General features: G+C 47.4%; 1 protein-coding gene across 2 annotated transcripts in view; it reads left to right on the forward strand.

Moving 5' to 3' along the window:
• The window catches only part of TEX10 (testis expressed 10), a 646,375-nt gene that overhangs the window by 95,161 nt on the left and 526,476 nt on the right, over positions 1-24,738 (forward strand). For both annotated transcript variants that reach the window (XM_069219626.1, XM_069219625.1), the window contains exons 4-5: positions 5,342-5,454; positions 17,699-17,931. In XM_069219626.1, the coding sequence (XP_069075727.1) occupies positions 5,342-5,454; positions 17,699-17,931 (346 nt within the window). The remainder of the gene's footprint in view (positions 1-5,341; positions 5,455-17,698; positions 17,932-24,738) is intronic.

Below are 24,738 nucleotides of genomic sequence, written 5' to 3' on the forward strand. Positions count from 1 at the left end.
ATTCATAGTCGGAAAAGTTACTAGGCGATGGAAGGTATCTAACCTTAATCTTGTAAGAACAAAACGATACTGAGGGTTTACCACATTTACTAAGTAAGGCTGCATGCCCTCCGTGGACGAGATTAATTGGTTAGACATAACACTAAACTTTTTTGATTCTACTTCCCATCGCTGTTCTTCTAGATGCTTCAGTGTCAAGGCCCTCAATTCCTTCCTGGTTATTTTTTCCAATGATTCTGGGTTTGTATAATATTATTTACTGCCCATGTTTCCAAAAAAGGTCATACTATATCTCAACCAAGGAACTCTTAACGAGTATGTTGACGCCATACAATCAGATAAAATAGCCTTATTTAGTCCAGTGTGCTCAGAGGTCCAAACTTTATGCCATAATAATAATGATCAAATCGGCTAAAAAGGAGACCCCTAATTCCGCGTGGCTAATATACGACGATGTGCAGTTTGGTATCATTAACAAGTATCTGAGAAAATCGTTTTCCACCGTCTGAGTCAGGTTGCAATTAGTATACCCCCAAATACCTGATCCATACGTGGCAGCCAGGATACACTTGGCTCTATAGATTTTTACCATATTCAGCGGGGTAATCCTCCCTAGCCTTTTTGAAAAAATTGTCAGAGCCGCCGTTGTTTTAATGATGTGATCTTTTTTCGTTTTCACACAGTGTGCCCAGGAACCCTGTTTATCAAACATTATACCCATGTATGAGAATGTTCAAACTATATCAACTTTCCCCTCTTGGATAGTAGTATTATAGATCTTGCCCTTGTTTCCTACCGCAATTCATTATAAAGGTTTTAGAACGGTTAACGGTCCCAAGTCTGTCATAAAAATTATGCAAGTGGTTAAAAGTTTTTGGAGGGCTAGTGGTGTCCTGGCCATAAGTACTGCATCATCTGCATAGAGTAGTGACGGGACAGCACTATTACATATTTGGGGAAGATCTTTACATTTGCTTATCAGTTCACGTTCTAAATTATTTATGTATAATGAGCACAAGAGTGGAGCGAGTACACAGCCTTGGCGCACCCCTCTGTGTATGCCAAAAGGCCTAGTACATTCCCCTCTTGTCCCGTACCTTACTCTTGCTCTACACCCTTTATACAGGTCCTGTATAAACTGGATTATTGTTGATTCTACCCCCATACTACTTAAAATGTCCCATAGTTTCTCCTGTAATACGCACTCAAATGCTGAGGAGAAGTCTATAAAGGCCAAGTACAAATTACCCTCTCTAATCCTTGTGTACTTTCCAATTATACTGCTTAAATTCAGGCCCTGTTCCACCGTACCTATTCCTGTGCGGAAACCATACTGTACTGGAGATAAAATACCATTTTCTTCTGCCCATATTTGAAGTCTATTCAAGATAATTCTCCCCGCTAGTTTAGCTGATGTATCAAGTCGGGAGATTGGCCTATAACAAGCTGGGTTAATGCGATCGCCTTTTTTATATATATATAGTGACGATAATAGAATCTTGCCACGTTGATGGGGGGGCCTTGTATGCAGAAAGCCCTCAATATCTGCGTCATTAAGGGGCCCCATAGTTGCATATTTGCCTTATATAAATCTATCGGGACACCATCAAGGCCCGGCTCTTTCCCCGCTTTGCTTGAATTTATGGCCTCCATTACCTCCTCTAGACTAAACTGGGGTGTTACAGTCAGACGTGGGCCTTCCTGGGCACCTGGACCCTTTAGGGAATCCGTTGACTATAATCACTGGGCTGACAGTATATCTTAGAAAAATATGCAATCCAATCCTCTTCCGAAATTGCAATTCCCATTCTAGGGATATCTCTATCCCCTAGCACAGGAGCATTTTTTGTTTTCCAGAAGAGGAGGTAGTCCTTCGGAAGGCTAGCTTTGTGTGAAGTTTCCCACAAATTTCCTCTCAGAATGGATTTCCCTTTTTTTATTATGGCTGTCTTGTATTCCTGTCTACATGTACGTATTTCGATCGGGCATCTTGTTGGGGCACTTAAGGCCCTTTTTTAGTCTCTTGTGTGCTTTTGTGCAGTCATGGTCAAACCAATCCATTTCCCTTTTCTGTCCTGCCTTTCCCATCCTAATAGTAAGAGCTTCTTTCACGCCTTGCGTAATCTGCAAGAAGGCACTTAAACATTTTCCTGGATCTATGTCCTCACTAAGGCAATCTACAAAGGCTTGATTATGGTCACCTATTAACTGCTTCAATAAAGCCTTTGAATCTGTCTGGGACCATTGCAATGTGTATCCATTGCACGGGGCTAATTCGATGTAATTTACCAATGTGACCTTATCAACTTTAGTCCATGTAGAATGAGTTAGTGAGAATTTCTGGCTCTGAGGGAAGTGGTCACTTACTGCAATATCGTGAAGTATATAATTAGTGAGATAATATGCAAATTAGGTTGACATTAAAACATAATCAATCACCGTATCAGCACCCCTTCCATTAAAAGTTGGTTTAAACTGTGGTTCTTCAGAATATAGTTCGTTTACAAAAGACAGGTCATATTTTTGAGCCATTAAGTTCATCGCATCTCCTTGAATATTATGTAAGAAATGAGGCCTTAAGCCAATGTCTTCAGTATTCCAGCCGCATACCTTCTCCGAGAGTCCTTTGCAAAGATGGGCATTAAAATCACCACCCCATATGATAAGTCTCACGTCTATTATTTGCACATATTTTCTCTAAGTCCTCTCCCATCTCCGTTAGAATATTGGGGACTTCTCCTGGTGGTGCATTATTGTAAAAATTAATAATTACTAGCTGAGTCTTCTGGTCCAAGTTGCTCTCTATCATTTGGTAGTGCGATCTCGTACTTTGCATCTTTAGATTCCGTAACCACAACTTATTGGAAATATATGTGCTTAAGCCGCCTTTTGGCCTCCCAGGTTTAGTCTGCACAGCTGGTGTGTGGAATGTCTTATAACCATTTATGTGAACAGGGTTTAATAGCCAGGTCTCCTGGAGGCATAAGCATGAGAAATCTTCAATACAATTCACCCAAATCTCATTACTAATCTTATTAGTTAGCCTGCCACGTTCCAATAAAGTAGGGCTATTTCCGATTTCTGTTGAGTTTGGCAATATGCATTATTTGTAATTGGGGGGGGGGGTATGCCACCATCTGTTATGTGAATTACTGTCGAGGGGGGATCTCTCTGATTTAACTGGGTCCCTGCTATATTTCTTTCAGGTACCACTTCATAAGGTGTATCATCCTTATTCATGCTAAGCCCTTCTGTATTTAGTTCCGGGACCGTTTCATAGAAAGAATCTTTCTTATTCATGCTGAGTCAATCTAGACCTTCTAAAGTTGTAAGAGGTTGAAATCTATTACAAGAAAAAATGGGGTCTGGACTGATTAAAGGTATTTTACTTACTGATTGTGGATTCTTAAAATTAGGCCCCACAGGTCTTTGATAGAAAAATCCCAAGGGTAATAGAGAGATCCTTGATGAGTAGCTTGCCTAACAACTAATTCGCGGATAATTCTGTCCACCAGGTCTGGGGATTTAAATGAAAGAACCACACAATCTCCTTCCAATACTTTCTTACTGCTTCCTATCCACTTAACTCTTCTAACCATTTTATGTCATCAAAGAGGAGCCCCGCCATTCCGAAGCCCAAGCATGTTCCTATCCAATTGAGAGCCTTATTCCTTAAAGCCGACCATGATTCCCGCTGTTGGTCACCTACAGATGGAACATTAGCCAGGACCACTACATATGGAGTTGCCTCCGGAGGAAGATGTAAAAGGTCGCTTGGGATATATATATAGGCTTCGAGGGTCTTATTCCGCTACGTTGACTCCCTCCTAAATTTAACTGGGGCTGATTTATCCTGGCCATAGGTTGAATATTATTCACTGTCCTTATTGGTATATGGCTAATATTTGATTCTATTAGAAGTGATTGTAATTTGGTCAGTGGCTTTGAAGTCAGATGTAGTTGACTAGTGTTTAATGATGTTGGTGGTGGTTGTAATTTAGTCAGGGGCTTTGAGGTCAAATGTAAATCATCTACACTCCCCGTGTTATAGTATCCCAGGTCCCCCTACAGTATTGCTGAGAATTAAGCATTATGACCATTCCAACCGCTTACGTGCTTGTAATCCATATCATGTAAGTAAGTTCTATTTCACCACACCTGAATACCTGATGTTTAAATAGCTGCTTCTACGTATTCCACGCGTAAGTCTGCAAAAAGCTTTACTATGTCCTACTTCGATTCCTATAACTTATTGCCCACATAGCAGTAGAAAGAGGATTGAAAACACTGTTTCCTCTTTTTGTATGTGTGTGTACACAGTGCACGGGCGTCAGGCCCCTTACAGGGTCCAGGGGGGAATGGGCACCCTACAGGTACTTTGCTGGGGGCCTCTCCTTAAGTTTTGTTAGAGCCACTGATCGTAATATGCATTGAGGCAAAACCAGTCAGTAACCAAATTATCCAGGCCTGTTACAAAGAAGACAGCATAAATATTTCATACTATAAACTAAGTTGATGTTTGGTCTAAATAACGTTCCCATGAATATCTTGGACTGAACACTTCAATGTGAGAAGCATTAAAAGCAAACTCAGTGCAAACTACAACTTTGTTCTCTGCTTGGTCTGTTACCTTATTTGTTTTTCCATCCAAACCAGAAAAAACAGTTGGCCACGACTTCAATGAAATAGTGCGTTGAGAAAGTCTTTTGTTGGTGCCTAAGAAATGCTTGCATTTCCTTCTTTATGCCCAATCGGATGAATACTCCTTTTATATATTGGTTATAACTGTGCTAGGGCTAGAGCCATATCTTAAAATGGTGACCAACACCTGGCACAAGATACTTCTAACTAGGTTTAGATTTGGTTTGATTAGAAGCTAGCTTTGTTTCCCCAGGGCCAGTTATACCCTACTGCCATTGTGACCTGCCCTTGTGATGAGAACTTCCTGCAAACCTTGGCAAACACTATTTTTTTGTGCAGATTTTATTGCATCTACAAAAAAACTTTTTTAATTTTAATACTTAGGAATGCTTCAGTGACTTGATTTCCCCCATCCCTTTTATACTTTCAGATAGTCCCGGCGTATAATGTGTGTGAACGTTTTTCTACATTTCTTAAATGACATCTCTGTTGAAGGAACTCTCTTACCTTTTAGCTGTTGGACATCTTTTTAGATTTATTGGTCATGTTTTCAGTGTGATTTGGATTTGCAATTTCTTGTCTTAAACTAATGTTGATGTGGAATGTGCATTTATGATTATTTTTTAATGATCAAATAAAGCTAAATTTGATAATTCTTTTGATGTATTGTTTTATTAAGATTTCCTTCTTTTTTTAACAGGAGGTGTGGCTTCGGACGAAATACCTTAAAGACTTCAACCATTTCTTCATGAATCATTTTCCTTATTTCGTATGTGACCCAGCAACATATTTGAAAACACCCCAAGGCAAGAGGTATTAGTATAAAACGTAAACCAATGGGATATAAAGGGCTGAAATGAATTTTCACTTTTTCAGTTAATATTACTTACCCTACAATCGTGGTGATAAAGAATAAAAGTTGGAAAAGGAAGGTGATGTTTTACGATTCTGGGGCAGCTTTTATTAATGTGCTGCTCTAATGTGTGCATCTATTTATATTTGGCCTTAAGGTTTGTTGACGAACACCTTGTTAAAAGAGAACTCCCAAAATATGACGTTGTGCATTATTTTTTCATAGTGCAGCAATTGCCAGTTGCTTGGTCTCTTTGTGCTTTTTACAGCTGTCCTCTCCAAGCAGGCAGTTTGGCCATAGTAGCCTGTCTCGAAGAGCACTAGTTGTTGCTTAGCTTTTTGACTGATTATTTGTTGAAGTTTATTTCAGAAAGCAGAGTAAAATCCATAGAAAATAAAATTTGATCTTTCAAACTTATCTCACGAAGACACCCTTTACAGAAAGTTAGCAAATACTGAATTTTAATGCTCTGGCTCAATTTGGCTAATTAAATACAGGCCATTATTTTATAACTAGGGTAACACTTTTTGGAATTACAAAATATATAGGAGTGATAGGGAAACCCTTAGGTCATTGATTCCATATGCACCGCAGCAAAGTATTGTCCCATAATAGAGGTTTTGGGAACCAATTAGCTTTAATGAAATAAAGATAGCTGTGTTTTTCAGATTAGCAAGCCTAATGTTTCCTAAAAGCATCTGGTCTTCTTTCTGACAGTAATTAGGATAAGCATAATTAAACATTCTTCTGTATGTTTGAATCTTATGTTGAAAACTTCTTTAGTAGTGCTTATGTTAAACACAAGAGGATTTACTGTTTGATGAGAATGCTTTTATGTACTCGCAGAACTATATTGGATTGCAATTACGTTTTTCTAAATCCCTCGTTGCTACCATTTTTTAAGTTGTTCAGCACCTTCAGTGAGACAAAACACTGCAATTTTTGTTTTATAAACAATTTTATTGTTTTGAAGCTATAACAGGTCACATTAAAATCCATCAGTAAAACACATACACATGTCACAGTTGGGCCCATCCATGACCATACAGTGCAGTAGCCACTAGATCTTGCACTACAATTATGGGTCCCTCTGACAGTCCACTCATAGCATGTCTGATTCCACATTCCATTTACCCCATATTTTATCATGTTTACCTGGGCAATCCCACACTTCAAATACTGGTTTCTCCTGTTGGGTGCACCAATGGATGCCATGCCTCCACAGAGTCAGGGAGGGGTGGGGGGGTTATGGGGGTGTGGCGGTGATGACAGCAAGCCAAGGCCACATGTAGTCATCTGAGACAATGCTCCCTGTTCCTGTCAGGCATAAACCCACATTGATCTGGTTGGATTAAGGATCAAAGTACCTTATGCAGGTACTGGGCCAGAAAAGTGGAGAAGATCTTTATTTCAGTATTTAGAAGCGATATGGGGCAGTAGGCTGCACATGAGACTAGGGGGTGGGGGGGGGGGGGGGGGGGCAATGACTTCGGAATAAATACCACCATAACCTGATCAAGCTCTGGAGGGAAAGCACCTTTCTGCGCTGCTACAGCATACAAGTTAATCAGTTGTGGAGCCAGATGTTCCATGTTTTTATTGTAATACTCTGCAAGGTAGCCGTCTGGTCCTGAGGTTTTACCGGCTGCCAGCGCTAAGATAGCAGCATTAATCTCCTTCAAGGTAATAGCTGTGTTAAGTTCCTGCCTCTCAAGACTGGAGAGTCGAGGGAGTGGCACCTCTTAGAGAAATGGGGCTGCCTGTTCGGCCAGGGGACGCAGACGCTCTGCGTAGAGTTTGGCATAGTATGTAGCAAAGGCTTGGGCAATGGCTGAGGAGGCACGGTGAGAGTGAACCATCTCATCCGTTATCTCTGGAATAAGCCTATTGGCCAAAGACTGAGATGCCAACCAGTACAGCAGCTTCCCATTCTTGCCCCCCCCCCTCCCAAACATAAACCTGTGCCGACAAAGCTCGCCACATGTGTTTTGCAGTTTTAAGGGAAAGGTGACAAATCTCCTCCTGAAGTGACAGTAGCTGCATGGTGACAGCAGCATGATTGGAGAGAGAAAGTTGCACCTCGAGGCGCTGGGTCTCGGCTTCAAGACTTTTGACGTGCTGGTTTGTGGTGCGTTCCGCTACCCGAAGGAGGTGACATGTGTATTCCCTCAAAGTGGCCTTGCAAGATGCCCAAAGAGAGGCAGGTGACTGTACAGACCCAACAGTCTGAAAGTAGTGTGTGAGTTCCTCCCCGAGGACATGGGTGAACGATTCATCTTGGTGGTGTCAAGCGGTTAGATGCCACATTGGGCTCTGCGTGGCGCTGGAATCACTGACCCGCAACGGGAGTGGGGCATGGTTGAATATACCACAGGGGAAGAATTTTGAGCATGGATCACAGCGAGCACATCTGTTGCTGGCATAGAAATTAGGTCTATGTGCGCATATGTGTGTGTGTGTGTGTGTGTGTGTGTGTGTGTGTGTGTGTGTGTGTGTGTGTGGTGAGCCGCTGACGTATGTGTAAATTGTTGCAGTCTAGGATGCTATATTTGCCATTCATCGCAGAGTCCCTGTCGTTGGCCCAGTTACATAGAAATTTGGCGCAACTACACCGAACAGTGGAGGAGGTGCCTAAAAAATCAACAGAAAGGTCCAGAACAGCGTTAAAGTTGCCCCCTGTAAAAGTAAAACCTGATGAACGTTCCGTTCTGTCCAGGAGAACGCTTAGGAAAGCTTCTAGTGTGGTCTGGGGGAGCATACACACAGGCGATTAAGTGGTTGGCCGTCCAGCACCCTAGTCAGAGCAAAATTGCACCTTTGGCTCCGTGTGCTGAGAACCATCAAAGGAAGGGTGCGGTGGAGCAGGATCTCTGCTTCTCCAGAGCCTCTGATGAACCCAGCATGATAGACTCTGTCAAAGCAGAGGCGGATACGCATAGGGCAGCGGGAACATATTAAGTTGATTTCTTGTAACATCAAAATAGAGGGAGAGGTAAAGTGGACACTGCTAAGTACATCCGAATTCTTAACCTTATCTAGTAGGCCATTGACATTTCACAATCTTATGGTGTAGCAAAGCCTAGCAGGGTGCAGTGGACAGAGGCATGAAGGTGCGCGTGGACAACGGAACATGGGTCCTTAAATAGAATGCCTGTCTGGTCATGACATGCATCTGGCGTGGCAGCAATGGACTAATGTGACCACCTGTGGAAAAATTAGTGGTGGATTGTAGGAAGCTGGCTCTCTGTATACCATATCAAAATGAGATCTAGTGTGCACAGAGTCCAGGGGTTCCCCTGAGGCTTAACAGAGGCTAAAATAGATAATACTAATGCTTTCTTTTATGGTAGTGTGGTCGAGCAGTTAGGTTTATCAGAGGGTAGTGCAAAGCATTTGTTGTACACTCACAAGCAATAGAAGAAGCACACACTCACTGATTTAACTCCAGACCAGTGGTTTTATATAGCAAAAATATATTTTCTTAGTTTATTTCTAGAACCAAAAAATTCAAGTTGCAGATAAGTATTTCAATAGATTCATATTTCACACATATATCAATAGTACTTTATTGGAAATCGTTGAGTTATACAGTTTTTGAAATATTGGCAATTATCTGTTTTAAAAGTTGACGGTGCAGTTTTCAGAAACAGTTCCTTGGGTGAAGAAAAGTTAGTACGATTTACAGGTAACTGCTTGACTTACAGTTCCAGTCTCCGGGGGTTAGGATGTCCACAGGTCGGGGTTCAAGTTAACCTTAAACACCCACCACCAGCAACCTAGGGCCGGCCGGCTGCAGAGGTTAAAGAGTAGGCAAAATTAACATGGGATCCTATGGAGACTGGGGGCACTAGGTTTCCGATCTGCTGGCAGGTAAGTACCTGCGTCCTCGGAGGGCAGACCTGGGAGGTTTAGAGGAGCACTGGGGGGGGGGAGGGAGGGCACAAGTAGGTACTGTAGGAGGCTGGCCTGGCTTATAGTGGGTACCTTGTGGTACTTAAACCTTGTGCCAGGTCCAGTTATCCCTTATTAGTAGATTAGAGGTGTTCTCAGCTTAGGCTGATAGGGGTAGCTATAGCAGAGCAGCTTAGGCTGAACTAGGAGACATGCAAAGCTCCTACTATACCACTTATATCACTTAGCACTATATCAAAAGAAAACACAATACTCAGAGTTACTAAAAATAAAGGTACTTTATTTTAGTGACAATATACCAAAAGTATCTCAGAGGATATACTCCCTTAGGAGGTAAGTAATATACACAAAATATACACACACAAACCAAATCAAGTAAGTAAACAGTTAGAAAAGTAGTGCGAACACTGTAGAATGCAATAGGAGACAATAGGCCTCGGGGCAACACAAACCATATACTCCAAAAGTGGAATGTGAACCACGAATGGACCCCAGGCCTAGTGTAGTGTGTAGAGGGTCGCTGGGAGTGTAAAAAAAACACTAAGGGTGTCCAAGATACCCCACCCCAAGACCCTGAAAAGTAGGAGTAAAGTTACCCTACTACCCCAGAAAGACAGTCAAGTCGAGATAGGGGATTCTGCAAAGACAACAACTGACTGCAAAGCACTGAAGACAGATTCCTGGATCTGAGGACCTGTAAAGGAAGGGGACCAAGTCCAAGAGTCATGCAAGTGTCTGGGGGGGGGGGAGGAGCCCACTAAACCCCGGATGAAGGTGCAAAAGGGCTGCCTCCAGGTAGAAGAAGAAGAAGATTCTGCAACAACGGAAGGTGCCAGGAACTTCTCCTTTGGTCAGAAGCTGTCCCACGGCGTGCTGGAGGATGCAGAGTTGTTTCCACACAGAAAGACTGCAAACAAGCCTTACTAGCTGCAAGAGTCGCGGTTGAAGGTTTTGGGTGCTACGAGGGCCCAGGAAGGACCAGAAGGTCGCCCCTTGGAGGAGGAGACAGAGGGGGCGCTCAGCAACACGGAGAGCAAACGCAGAAGCAGGCAGCACCTGCAGAAGCAACTGAACAGGCACTTAGAAGATCTGAGGACGACGGTCGACTCGGAGCAACAAAGGAGGGTCCCACGACGTCAGAGTCCAACTCAGTGAGTTGGGCAATGCAGGACGGAGTGGTGGGGACCTGTGCTAGGCTGTGCACAAAAGAAGTCTTGCAAAAGTGCACAGAAGCCCGAGCAGCTGCAGTTCACGCAGTACACAGGTTTACTGTCTGGCATGGGGAGGCAAGGACTTACCTCCACCAAATTTGGACAGAAGGGTCACTGGACTATCGAAGACACTTGGACTCAGCTCCTGTGTTCAGGGACCACACTCGTCAAGATGAGAGGGGACCCAGAGGACCGGTGATGCAGAAGTTTGGTGCCTGTGTTGGCAGGGGGAAGATTCTGTCGACCCACGGGAGATTTCTTCTTGGCTTCCAGTGCAGGCTGAAGGCAGACAGCCCTCCGAGCATGCACCACCAGGAAACAGTCGAGAAAGCCGGCAGGATGAGGCACTACAATGTTGCTGGTAGTCTTCTTGCTACTTTGTTGCGGTTATGCAGGTGCCCTGGAGCAGTCAGCGGTCGATCCTTGGCAGAAGTCAAAGAGGGAAGTGCAGAGGAACTCTGGTGAGCTCTTCCTTTCGTTATCTGGTGAAATACCTACAGGAGAGACCCTAAATAGCCCACAGAGGAGGATTGGCTACAGAGAAAGGTAAGCACCTATCAGGAGCGGTCTCTGACGTCACCTGCTGGCACTGGCCACTCAAAGCTGTCCATTGTGCCCTCACACCTCTGCATCCAAGATGGCAGAGGTGTGGGTCACACTGGAGGAGCTCTGGGCACCTCCCCTGGGAGGTGCTGGTCAGGGGAGTGGTCACTCCCCTTTCCGTTGTCCAGTTTCGCGCTAGAGCAGGGCTGGGGGGATCCCTGAACCGGTGTAGACTGGCTTATGCAAGGAGGGCACCATCTGTGCCCTTCAAAGCATTTCCAGAGGCCAGGAGAGGCTACTCCTCCCTGGCCCTTCTCACCTATTTCCGAAGAGAGAGGGTGTAAGACCCTCTCTCAGAGGAAATCCTTTGTTCTGCCTTCCTGGGACCAGGCTGCCCAGGCCCCAGGGGGACAGAAACCTGTATGAGGGGTTGGCAGCAGCAGTAGCTGCAAAGGAGACCCCGGAAAGGCAGTTTGGCAGTACCCGGTCTCTATGCTGGAGACCCGGTGATGCATGAAATTGTCATCCCAATACCAGAATGGTATTGGGGTGACAATTCCATGGCCCTAAACATGTTACATGGCCATGTTCGGAGTTACCATTGTGACGCTACATATAGGAATTGACCTATATGTAGTGCACACCTGAATATAACTGCACTGGAGGTTGGGTTGTCTAAGGCCTGGGGGCTGCGGGTGCTGTGTGTCTTTAGGCATCGGATACCCTCGTCCGGACCTTTTGCAGTCAGGGGGGGGTCTTCAGGATTCCCTCTGCAGGTGTTGTCTTGGAGGGGTCATCCCAGGATGGGCACTTACTCAGAATCGTCTAGGGATCCTCTCTAGTTGGTTGGGCTGCCTGGACACGGGCCGTGGGCGTTGGGTGCTGAGTGGTCAGGACTCACGCATTGAAAGTGAAGCTGGAGTCCTTGGTTGTTGTTTCTTCGTAAACAGAACCGCTGTCCACAGGAGTTCTTGGTACTTTTGAGTGCAGGTCTGTCCTCTGGAGCTTGGCAGAGATCGCTGGTCCCGCTGGATGCGTGGCTGGTCTTGTGCAGGTTCTTTTAAGCAGGAGACAGCCCGGTAGGGCTGGGGCCAAATCAGTTGTCATCTTCCTTCTTCTCTGCTGGGGGTTCAGCTTAGCAGTCCTTCTTTCTTGTCAGGTCACCAGGAATCTGGTGAGCTGGTTTCAGTGAGGCCCTTAAATACATGATTTAGGGGCGTTCCAGGGGGTCAGAGGGTAGGAGCCAGTGGCTACTGTCCCTGAGGGTGGATACACCCTTCTTGTGCCCACTCCCTTGGGGGAGAGGGGTTGGGCATATTCCTGACCCTATTGGTCCCTGTCCTCCAAACCAAGATGGAGGAATCAGCAGGGAGGGGGTCCCTTCAGCTCGGGATACCTTAGTGGTGATCCCAGCTGAAGTGGTCACTCCTTCTTTTTCCTAAGTTTCCAGTCGAACTTGCTGCCAAAAGTTGGGCTTTGTCCAGGGGGCAGACATCTCCACTAGCTGGAGTGCCCTGGGGTACTGTAACATGAGGCCTGAGCCTTTGAGGCTCTCTGCCAGGTGTTATAGTTCCTGCAGGGACGAGGTGTGAAGCACCTCCACCCAGAGCAGGCTTTGTTTCTGGCCTCAGAGAGCACCAAGGCCCACACCCCATGTGGTCAGAATATTGTCTGCTAGTGGCAGGCTGGCACAGACCAGTCAGTCCTACACTAGAGGATTGGGTAAAATACAGGGGGCATCTCTAAGATGTCCTCTGGGTGATTCTTAGAATAAATCCAACACTGGCATCAGAGTGGGTTTATTGTGCTGAGAGGTTTGATACCAAACGTCCTAGTATTCAGTGAAGCCAATATGGAGCAGTGGAGCTCGTAATGACAAACTCCCCGATCATATACTCAATGTCTTTCCTTACATTGTCTAAGAAGTGACAGTGTAGGGGCATATTGCTCATGCAGCTATGCCCTCACCTGTGGTATAGTGCACCCTGCCTAAGGGCTGTAAGGCCTGCTAGAGGGGTGACTTACCTATGTCACAGGCAGTGTTTTGTGGGCATGGCACCCTGAGAGGGATGCCATTTCGACTATGCCTTTTTCTCCCTGCCAGCACACACAATTTGCAATGGCAGTGTGCATGTGTTTGGTGAGGGGTCACTTGGGGTGGCACAACACATGCTGCAGCCCTTAGGGACCCTCCCTGGTCACAGGACCCCTGGTACCACTGGTACCTTTTACAAGGGACAATTGTGGAGATAATGGTAACATTTTTTAGGGAAAGAACACTGGTGCTGGGGCCTGGTTAGCAGGATCTCAGCACACTCTGTCATGTCAGTATCAGGCAAAAAGTGGGTGGGGTACCTGCAACAAGGGCCAGTTTCCTAGAGGGGGTTAAAACACATACTTCTGTCAACCAACCCTCCCCACACCGCCAACTACCCCACTTCATATTCCCCATCCCCAAGATGCATCTCTCGCCCCATAACACAAGCCCCAACCCAAAAACAATTTGTCAAAGATGGGAGTGGTGTGGTGGACCCCACCAGGAAGCCAGATCTATGCAATACAGTGTCCGCCGTGTCACATGCGATTAGTCTGTGAGGTATCTGGGTAGCAAGGATGGGAAGTTTACAGTTGGGTGTCTCCCGATTAGGTGGTTTGATTTGAATAGTGCAGGGTCCTGGCTTAACCCCTTTTCTGCAGGCATCGTTGAGTGGAGATCACCAGTTCCATTCACAAACGGGTCAGACCTCAGAAATGTCAAGAGCTTAGGTCACCCAAGACCCAGTGATAGAGAAGCGCTATGGTACTTCCTCCGACAAGACCGGGTATAGCTCCTCTTGCAGTTTCTGTCCAGGAGAGTTCCCTGCATCGAGCATTGACCTTCCCTAGATGGGGAGGGAGCGTTGTATGGTGGAACCGGTTCTCCTCAGTAAGCCTTCCCAGGCAGGCTCAGGAGTGTTGATAAATTATTTGCCATCCATAAGTACTTTGATTCATGCTTGGAACAGGATCATATAGGACATCTGTATGGCTCTAAGCCTCTGCTTGACTGCTTCGTAAGAGCAACGTTTGTTTTGGACTTCCTGTGTGTAGTCTGGGAAAATTAGCATTCTTGACTTCTCGTGGTGAAGTTCAGATTTCGCTCTTGCTTCTTTGAGGATATCGTCCCCGTCTTTAAATTGAGGAATTTTGCTATCAGTAGGCGTCTTTTGGCTTCTGGGGGAGGCTGAGGGGTCAATGCCCTTTAGGGCCCGTTCTGCCACGAACCATTGGGACAGTGTTTGTCGGCAGGCATCCAATATTTGAGTCACTTCTAGAGCACAACTCGGCGGGCATGAGTTTTCAGCTTCCTCAGGGAACCCTGCGAAGTGCAAGTTGACGGATTCTCGACATCCTCTGCTCGGTGATGAAGTTTGCCTGTCTGGAACAACAGCTGGGCATCTCTAGTCTTGAGCTCTAGGACATCGTCCTTGTAAGGAAATGCCTCCTTGGCATGGTTACCCCCTAACATTTTGCCTTTGCTGATGCTATGTTTTGATTGAAAGTGTGCTGGGACCTTGCTAACCAGGCCCCAGTTCCAGTGTTCTTTCCCTGAACTGTACCTTTGTCTCCACAATTGGCACAACCCTGGCACTCAGGTAAGTCCCTTTTAATTGGTACCCCTGGTACCAAGGGCCCTGATGCCAGGGAAGGTCTCTAAGGGCTGCAGCATGTTTTATGCCACCCTGGGTACCACTCATGCAGCACATGCGCACTGCCTTACAGCTTGTGTGCTGGTGGGGAGAAAATGACTAAGTCGACATGGCATTCCCCTCAGAGTGCAATGCCAAGCTCACACTGTCTGTGGCATAGGTAAGCCACCACTTTAGCAGGCCTTACAGCCCTTAGGCAGGGTGCACTATACCACAGGTGAGGGCATATGTGCATGATCATTATGCCCCTACAGTGTCTAAGCAAAACCTTAGACATTGTATGTGCAGGGTAGCTATAAGAGTATATGGTCTGGGAGTTTGTCAAACACGAACTCCACAGTTCCATAATGGCCACACTGAAAACTAGGAAGTTTGGTATCCAACTTCTCAGCACAATAAATGCACACTGATGCCAGTGTGCAATTTATTGTAACATACACCCAGAGGGCATCTTAGAGATGCCCCCTGAATACCAATCCGACCTCTAGTGTAGGCTGACCAGTTTCTGCCAGCCTGCCACACACCAGACATGTTGCTGGCCACATGGGGAGATTGCTTTTGTCACTCTGTGGTCAGGAACAAAGCCTGTACTGGGTGGAGGTGCTTCTCATCTCCCCCTGCAGGAACACCTGGCGGTGAGCCTCAAAGGCTCACCCCTTTTGTTACAGCACCCCAGGGCATCCCAGCTAATGGAGATGCCCGCCCCTCCGGCCACAGCCCCCAGTTTTGGTGGCAAGGCTGGAGGAGTTAATGAGAAAAACAAGGAGGAGTCACCCACCAGTCAGGACAGCCCCTAAGGTGTCCTGAGCTGAGGTGACCCCTGCCTTTAGAAATCCTCTATCTTGAGTTTGGAGGATTCCCCCAATAGGAATAGGGATGTGCCCCCTTTCCCTCAGGGAGTAGGCACAAAGAGGGCGTAGCCACCCTCAAGGACAGTAGCCATTGGCTACTGCCCTCCCAGACCTAAACACACCCCTAAATTCAGCATTTAGGTACACCCCAGAACCTAGGAAACTAGATTCCTGCAACCTAAGACGAAGAAGGACTGCTGAGCTGACAAACCTCCAGAGAAGATGGAGACACCAACTGCTTTAGCCCCAGCTCTATCGGCCTGTCTCCCCACTTCAAAAGACCTGTTCCAGCGACGCGTTCCACAGGGTCCAGAAACCTCTGAAGCCTCAGAGGACTACCCTGCATATAAAAGGACCAAGAACTCCCAAGGACAGCGGCTCTATTCCACAAAGACTGCAACTTTGCAACAAAGAAGCAACTTTTGAAAACAACACGTTTCCTGCCGGAAGCGTGAGACTTGGCACTCTGCACCCGACGCCCCCAGCTCGACTTGTGGAGAACCAACACTACAGAGAGGACTCCCCGGCGACTGCGAGCCCGTGAGTAGCCAGAGTTGACCCCCCTGAGCCCCCACAGCGACGCCTGCAGAGGGAATCCAGAGGCTCCCCTGGACTGCGACTGCCTGCTTCTAAGAACCCGGCGCCTGGTAAGGACACTGCACCCGCAGCCCCCAGGACCTGAAGGATCCGACCTCCAGTGCAGGAGCGACCCCCAGGTGGCCCTCTCCCTTGCCCAGGTGGTGGCTACCCTGAGGAGCCCCCCCCTTGCCTGCCTGCATCGCTGAAGAGACCCCTAGGTCTCCCATTGGACTACTTTTTGTGCTGACTTGTGCCCCCCCCGTGCCCTACAAAACCCCCTGATCTGCCCTCCGAAGACGCGGGTACTTACCTGCTGGCAGACTGGAACCGGGGCACCCCCTTCTCCATTGAAGCCTATGCGTTTTGGGCACCACTTTGACCTCTGCACCTGACCGGCCCTGAGCTGCTGGTGTGGTAACTTTGGGGTTGCTCTGAACCCCCAACGGTGGGCTACCTTGGACCCAACTTTGAACCCTGTAGGTGGTTTACTTACCTGCAAAATTAACAAACACTTACCTCCCCAGGAACTGTTGAAAATTGCACTGTGTCCAGTTTTAAAATAGCTTATTGCCATTTGTGTGAAAACTGTATATGCTATTTTGCTAATTCAAAGTTCCTAAAGTTCCTAAGTGAAATACCTTTCATTTAAAGTATTGTTTGTAAATCTTGAACCTGTGGTTCTTAAAAATAAACTAAGAAAATATATTTTTCTATATAAAAACCCATTGGCCTGGAGTAAGTCTTTGAGTGTGTGTTCCCCATTTATTGCCTGTGTGTGTACAACAAATGCTTAATACTACCCTCTGATAAGCCTTCTGCTCGACCACACTACCACAAAATAGAGCATTAGAATTATCTCTTTTTGCCACTATCTTACCTCTAAGGGGAACCCTTGGACTCTGTGCATGCTATTTCTTACTTTGAAATAGTACATACAGAGCCAACTTCCTACAACATGCAGGTGTTAGAATTCGTCAGCAGATACTCTGAATATGATAGTGAACATTTCTGACGTTGCTGCCATGTTTGCAGTTTAAACAAACTTAAATTATGTCAAAATAAATTATCACCTATAACATGTTCCTTTTGAAGTAACCTCACAGTCCTTTTAACATAATCTTACAAAGCAAATGCAAATGATTTGATAAAGTTATTGAAATTATCTACATAGTCATTAAAATATAACTTAACATAAATGCCTTAGTAGTAATACAAAATAAGCTGTCACACTGCGGTACTGCTAGGTGAGCACCTTTGAATTAATTCTAAGTGATAGATTTTTTAAAACATTTTAACTAGAAAGATAATTGTGTCTCTAAGTTGTGGATGATGTAATATTTTTAGAATGTAGGATAAACGCTATACTACCTTAGACATTTTCTCTTAAATATATTGCATTTTCTTTTTCCTCATCTACAGGCAGACTGGTTTTCCATCCAATGGCCTGGACCATCTTTTGCTGAATCTTACCCTTTGTGACATAATGGTTTCTTTGGCGAATAGCTCTACCTTCCAGTCAGACTCTGATTGGTTGGATAGGATTCGAAAGTTTGTCACCGAAATCCTTATGGATGGGTGGAAGTTGAATTGGAAGCAGTTAAATAGATTACTGGGAGTTACATGGAGACTTATGGATGTACAGCGTAATAGAGGTAAGTTATATGATTTAAAACCACCTTAATTTGGCTTTCGGCTTTCTCAGGAGTGCTTTTTGTTGTCACTCATTTTTTTTTAGTTCCTTTTTATTAAGATTTTAAATGCATATAACATAAGCAGTTTGTACTTTCAGAGCCTTTTCTTGGTGTTCACAGGGGGATGGGAGTGTAAGAGAAGCAGGCCTGGCTGCTACTGAAACTCCATCAAACCTTTCTGATGCAGACTCCCTCATTGGGGTAGCGTGACTGAGACCTGAATCTCTGGGGGAACTCCATCCGATTATAACATCACTCAGAAGCAGAGGGTTGTCACCAGGGAAGGAGGAGCAAGACCCTCACGTCCTCTAGCTCGGTAAAGCAAATGCCTGTGTTGTTCTTGCCGTGTTTGATACCGGATGCTTTGGTGGACTTCATGCCTCATGTAGCATCACCCTGGAGCCTGTGCCAGTCACTAGGAGGAGGAGAGACAAAGCACTCCACAAGCACAATACTGTTTTTGTATCTCACTGGCCAAAGTCAAGCCCGTTGTCACCTGCCATCAGCCAGTGAGGGCCGTTTCCTTGATACACCCACGCAAACTGTTAATGATGGGCAATATGTTAAAAGTTTGAACATTTTGAATGCCATCACGAATTTAATATGTGCCAAAGTGGCCTCCAAATTTCGACACTACTCTCAACCCTGTAAGGACGATAGATGTCCAGTTGGCAAAGTGTGGGGCTGGTCTCCAAGCTGCTGGGACTCACTTAATCATTGACCTGAATGCACCACGTCAGTTTGCCTCCCAAGACTCCTTCGGAGCTCAATGCTGAATTACTCCAAGTGGCAGTGAGAGACCACACTTCTTCTCCTCTAGCCACTTACCGGGCCGCAAAGTCTGAGTTGAGTAGAGGTTCGAGGGAGATGTTATGGCAACAAGATAATGCCAAGGGTGTCAATAGCTTTTGGTGCCATGTACTGGAAACATCTCCGCAGTTAAAAAAAAAAAAAAAACAAGGTCACTCACTAGCTCCCTCGAAATGTCAGTTCTAACATTCCCTATTTTGCCAACTTTCTCATGGTGCGAACAATAGGTTGGGTTAGCCCTCTGGCTATGATTTTCAGTGAGGATTATGTGATTGTTAACTTCTGCTAAACACTAGGGCGGTCATTAAAGACCGCCGACTACCGTGGCGGCGGTGAATGGAAACCCGCCATATAATGAACAAAAAACCCAACCCTGCCAAAAATTCCCACACCACCACTCCCCGCCAGGACCCTGTCGGCAGGAATCAAGCCCCACCCCACCCCGCCACCGCCAAGCACACCCACATCCCACCCTCCAAGTAAAGATGCACCAATCACCTCGGTGGGCGGTGGAGGCCGGACGACCATTGGCGGCTGCGACCGCCACGGGCGGCAAGTGGGCCCAACAGCAACCACTGCACACATTGGCTAGGCTTAGCACCCACACACCTGACACACATCCAGAACACCATAAAACACCCCCAGACACACCCATAATCCCTTGCAAGGAAACCAGGACCAGAAGTCAGAGAGCACCAAAGCCAGACAGAGAACGCCAGCAGACAGGACACACATAGCGACCCACACAGGAGCACCCAAACACCGTCCCCAGTCCCCAGTCCCGACGCCATCCACCACCCCCACCATGTCCCCCCCCCTAAAATCCACGCCTCACCGAAGGGAGCTAAGGACCATGGTGGACGAGATCCTAAAAGTGGAGCCACAAATATTCGGCTCCGAGGTGCAGCACACACCCATCACCCGGAAAATGGAGCTGTGGCAGACCATCGTCAACAGGGTGAATGCAGTGGGACACCATCCACGCACCTGGGACGACATCCGCAAGAGATGGAATGACCCGCGGGGGAAAGTCTGGGCCATGGCATCCAGGCACCACATCGCAGTGCAGAAGACTGGGGGAGGGCCGCCACCAACACCACCGACTACTCCGACTGGGAGGAGAAGGTACTCCCCATCCTGCTGCCAGAGGGACTCACTGGTGGAATGGACTCTGGTAAGTCATCTACATTTACCCCATATACACCATACCGGTAATGCATGCACCACGCCACCCCACCCACACCCACCTCCACCTAGACCCAGACCCCTCCCAGCCATTACCCACCACATCCACCACCCTGCATCAGCCACAACTCACTACCAGGCCCACATCACTCCCGCTGTGCACAGCCACCCACCCCCGCACGTTCCCACAATGGAATAATAACTCCCACCACAATGTAACGCCACCACTGCCACTGGATGCTATGTCCACTTCACAAAGGCATCCCTGAAGGCCACAGAAAGGCACACCAGCACTAAATTGTACAGTACTGCCCACCTCAGACCCTCCTGCATATAACAAACACTTCTATGTCCCCCAACAGGCACCACCACCCATGCAATCCTAATGGCGGGGACAAGGAGTGCCACAGCATTCCAGGGAGACAGAGGCACATCACAAGACACTGGTGAAGGATCCCTGGACACAGATGAGCAGGCAGGCCCCTCACACAGCTCTAGATGCTCACCATGCAGCAGCCCCACCCAGGAAAACACTGTCACCCCTAACACCCAGTCAAGACCAGCGGGCCAGGGGAGGCGTGCCCACACCAGTGGACCCAGGGCACAAACAGGTGGACCACAGCAACAGAGGCCACACTCTCCCACCCCCAACATGCAGGAAGACGAGGGCCCCAGTACTAGTGACACGTCCGGACCTGCTCAGGGGACACAGGCACAGGGGGCCAGGGCAAGGTCAATTGCCCCAGTGGGTAGGGCACCGGATAGATGCATCAGCCCAGGACGTCATTGCAGAGGTATTGGGGGCATACCAACATACCCAAGACAGGTTGGCACAGATTGTAACCACCCTGGAGCAAAGTCAGAGGATGCAGCTGGAACACCACCAACAGGCCATGGAGCAGTGGAAAGAACACAATGCCACAATGGCCACCATTGCTGGAGCACTGCTGCAGTTGGTCAACAAACCCTCAGAGACCCACACCGGCCCCCTCAACAGCCCTGGACAAACAGCAACAGTTGTCCCAAGCAGCTGAAACAGCACAGGAAAAACCCTCCCAGGAATCACAAGGGCTGACAATGTCACCCCAAGTAGCTTCACAGCAGGCGCCCAAAAGTAGTCTCAGGCCAAGATATGGCACTGGAAACCCAGCTCAGAACAAGCCCCCTACCAACAATTGACATTGCTGCTACTGCTAAGCAACCAACCCACCCATTCACAAACTGCACTTAGCTGAGGGCTAAATGATGTACAGCACTACAAATAGGACCCACCTATGAAATCAAACAGGCCTGCCACCAAGTCGGTTGTGAGGACAACCAACCATGACGACTACCATCACTGTACATAGCACATTTCACTGTATTCCACCAATAAACAACATATCTCACCTGTAACACTGTCCCCTGTCTTCAATGTTGAACAAAGTGGAGTAATGATGCAACAGGCAGGGATAAACTTTATTGTCAAATTGTGCATGCTGCTGGTACAGAGTGTTTCTAAAAAGTCAAGAAGGGAATGCTTATGTTGTCTGTCTGTACCATGCTGAAGAGGTTCATGACTCGCATATCATGATCAAATCCCCCTAGTTGACATGGCACACTTACAGTATCAGTCACTAACCACAAATACAGGCTGAAGTCCCAGACAGTTATTGGAAGTAGAGTTTTATCAGTTGGTTTCTGGAATTTACATCTTCCCCTTCCTCATCCTCGCCATCACTCTCCTCACCTCTCTGAGGTAACAGATCAGGACCTATAGCACCTTCCACCTCCAAAAGGGGGATTGAATGTCTCACTGCCACGTTGTGCAGCATGCCACCACTATCCTACACACCTTATCAGGCCCATAGGCCAGGGAACCCCCAGAGATATGCAGGTACCAGAATCTAGCCTTCAGGACACCTATAGTACACTCTATCACCCTCCTAGTACGTCCATGGGCCTCATTGTATTTCCTCTCTGCATCCGTCCTGGGATTCCTCACTGGTGTCAGGAGCCAACTCAAGTTTGGATAGCCATAATCACCTAGAGAAATGGTCAATACAGAGTCGTCATTGCAATGTCCTTAGTCTGACTGGCTGGTTTTCTGCAGTGTGTCAGTTAGTGACAGGCACACTTAACTATGATCCACCCTCTTTCCTATTGGAGTTGTTCCATCTTTTGTGGCACACTACTGTTCCTCAAAACAAATGAATCATGGACTGAACCAGGAAACATGGCACTCACATGGAATATGTACTGGTCTGCTGTACATACCAATTGGATGTTCATGGAGTGAAAGTTCTTCCTGTTTCTGTCCACCTGTTCACTCACTCTTGGGGGGATAATGGGTATGTGGGTTCCATCAATGGCACCAATAACATGGGGAATGTTTGCAAAGGCATATAAGTCACACTTGATGGCAGGGAGCTCAGCACTTTGGGGGAATCGCACATAGGATTGCAGATGTTGTACAAATACATTTAGAAATCTTGTAAGTACCTGGCTGAACATTGGCTGTGAGCACCCATGCCCACTGTCACTTGAAATGAGCCTGTGGCCAGGAAATGGAGTGCGGAGAGCACCTGCACCTCAGTTGGAATGGCATGCTGATTACGATTTCCGGGAGTCAGTGCAGGATCCAGTAATGCACATAGGTCCTGAATAGTTGCACATGTGAGTCTGTAAGTGATAATGATCTGACACTCCACCATGGTCCCCATATCCACAAGTGGTCTGTACACAGAAGGTGCCCTTCCTCGCCACAAGGGTCAATACCTGTGAGGGGTAAGAACAAGGAGTGATGTGCACACATACACAGGCATATTTGCTATACGCATTCACTGCATTCTTCATAGTAGTGTCTGTACAATAACTGCAACCTGACAGATGTACATTGTCATCACTAAGAGGGAATGGAGTAAATCATGTGTGATTATATACTCATATGGTTAGTAGGCCCAGCATTGTGACTATATAGAATTTCTAGATGCGTAGATGATGGCAAAATATCTGCCCACTGTAGTTCTGCCCCTTAGTTGTGGAAGTGACCTAAGACCGCTAGCGGTTGACGTCACAGCGTTCAGCGGTGTTTATCGCTGTTCGCACCCTCATTGGATAACATGGATGCCAATGGGGAATCTTGGTGTATCTTGATCGCTGCCGGCGGTGACGGTGCATTCCGCCACGGAACGTACGCGTGTTCGCCATTGTGTGGTCACTTGACTCCCTGATCTTGTGCGGAATAGTACTCCACTCTGTGTACTGCTGTGGCCTGCCTCTGGCTATGGATGTTCTACGTGGTGCAGGGGAAAGGGCCCCGGCCTTCACTTAGGAAGAACTGGAGAAACTGGTGGAAGGGGTCCTGCCCCTTTACGGCAGACTCTACGGCCGGCCAGAGGTACAGGTGAGTCCGGGTTTGGGGGGGCACTTGTGTGTAATGGATGGAGTGGATTGCTCAGATGTGCGTTCCTGTGAGCCAGGTTAGGGCTTGGTGCATGGAATGCTGCGTGCCACTGTCCTGCATGTTTGGGAGTACTGTCTGTCCTATGTCTTACAATCAGCCAGCTATTGCCATCGTGCAGGTGCCTGACCTCTGTGTTTCTTCTCTGTGTATCCCTACTATGTCAGCGCCCACCAGAAGAGGGCACATTGGCATGCCCTCGCCAAGGAGGTATGGACCCTGGGGGTCTACAACCGGCGGAGCACCCACTGTCGGAAGAGGTGGGAGGACCTGCGGCACTGGGCGCAGAAGATCAGTGAGGCCCAGCTGGGGAAGTCCTCCCAACGTGGTAGGGGTGCCCGTCGGGCACTGACCCCTTTAATGCGAGGGATCCTGGCGGTGGCGTACCCAGACCTGGATGGGCGCTTGAAGGCTGCACAGCAGTCTCAAATGGGTGAGTACTCACAGCCTGGAAGGATGAGTGTGTGTGCGATAGGGCTCATGGGGCTTAGAGCAGGGTTTTGACTGGTGTCCAGCTACTGTCTGCTCCCCAAAGGGTGTAGGGGTGTCCCTGTCAGGTTTCACCCACCTCAGCTTCAATGCAATGACAGGATATGGGTGTAGGTCAGTATACTGCTCAGTAGTCATGGCCATGGGCTTAGTGTACGGTGCTGCCTGTTGGGTGTGTATGTCTGGCCATTGTGTATCAGCATTCAGCTCCTTACAAGTGTGTCTCCTGTTTTGTCTCCCCATCCCTGTTCTCTTTTGTGTGTCTGCTACAGCATCAACATCAGGCGAGGGAGCTGAGGCACCGGCTAGTGGGGGAGACAGCAGCCCACGGATCCTCAGAGGCAGAGACAACGGACGCCCAGGGGACCAGTGGATGGGAGGGCGAGGGGACTTCCACGGGGGAGGCTACTACCACCGGTGGTAGTGACTATGAAACCTCCTCCAATGGTGGTCCTCCGGCGGTAGTGGACAAATCACGACCGTGACAACTTCCGCCACCACCCATACCATCAGTGCCCTCCCTTGTGCTCCCCACCGAGTTGGCTGTGCCTGCCCACCCAGAAAGGTGGGCGTCTACTTCGCCCCAGGCACCTCCTCCCCTGCCCGTCAGCCCTGCTGCCCTGACAGAGGAGGCTATTGACCTCCTGTAGGAAAGTACTATCTTGCCTGGCATGTTTTTTTTTTATAACAAATTTTTATTGATTTTGCAATAAAATAAAGTAATACAAAACAAACAATACAATTATATACTAAAAATAAAGTAACAAGGCGCCAATGGGCACCAAACAGTGGTCAGCTCCAAAGCCCCAGACAGCACCTTGAGTAGATAGACGGTACATGTC

Source organism: Pleurodeles waltl, chromosome 2_2 (assembly GCF_031143425.1).
Source record: "Pleurodeles waltl isolate 20211129_DDA chromosome 2_2, aPleWal1.hap1.20221129, whole genome shotgun sequence".
Taxonomy (NCBI): Eukaryota; Metazoa; Chordata; class Amphibia; order Caudata; family Salamandridae; genus Pleurodeles; species Pleurodeles waltl.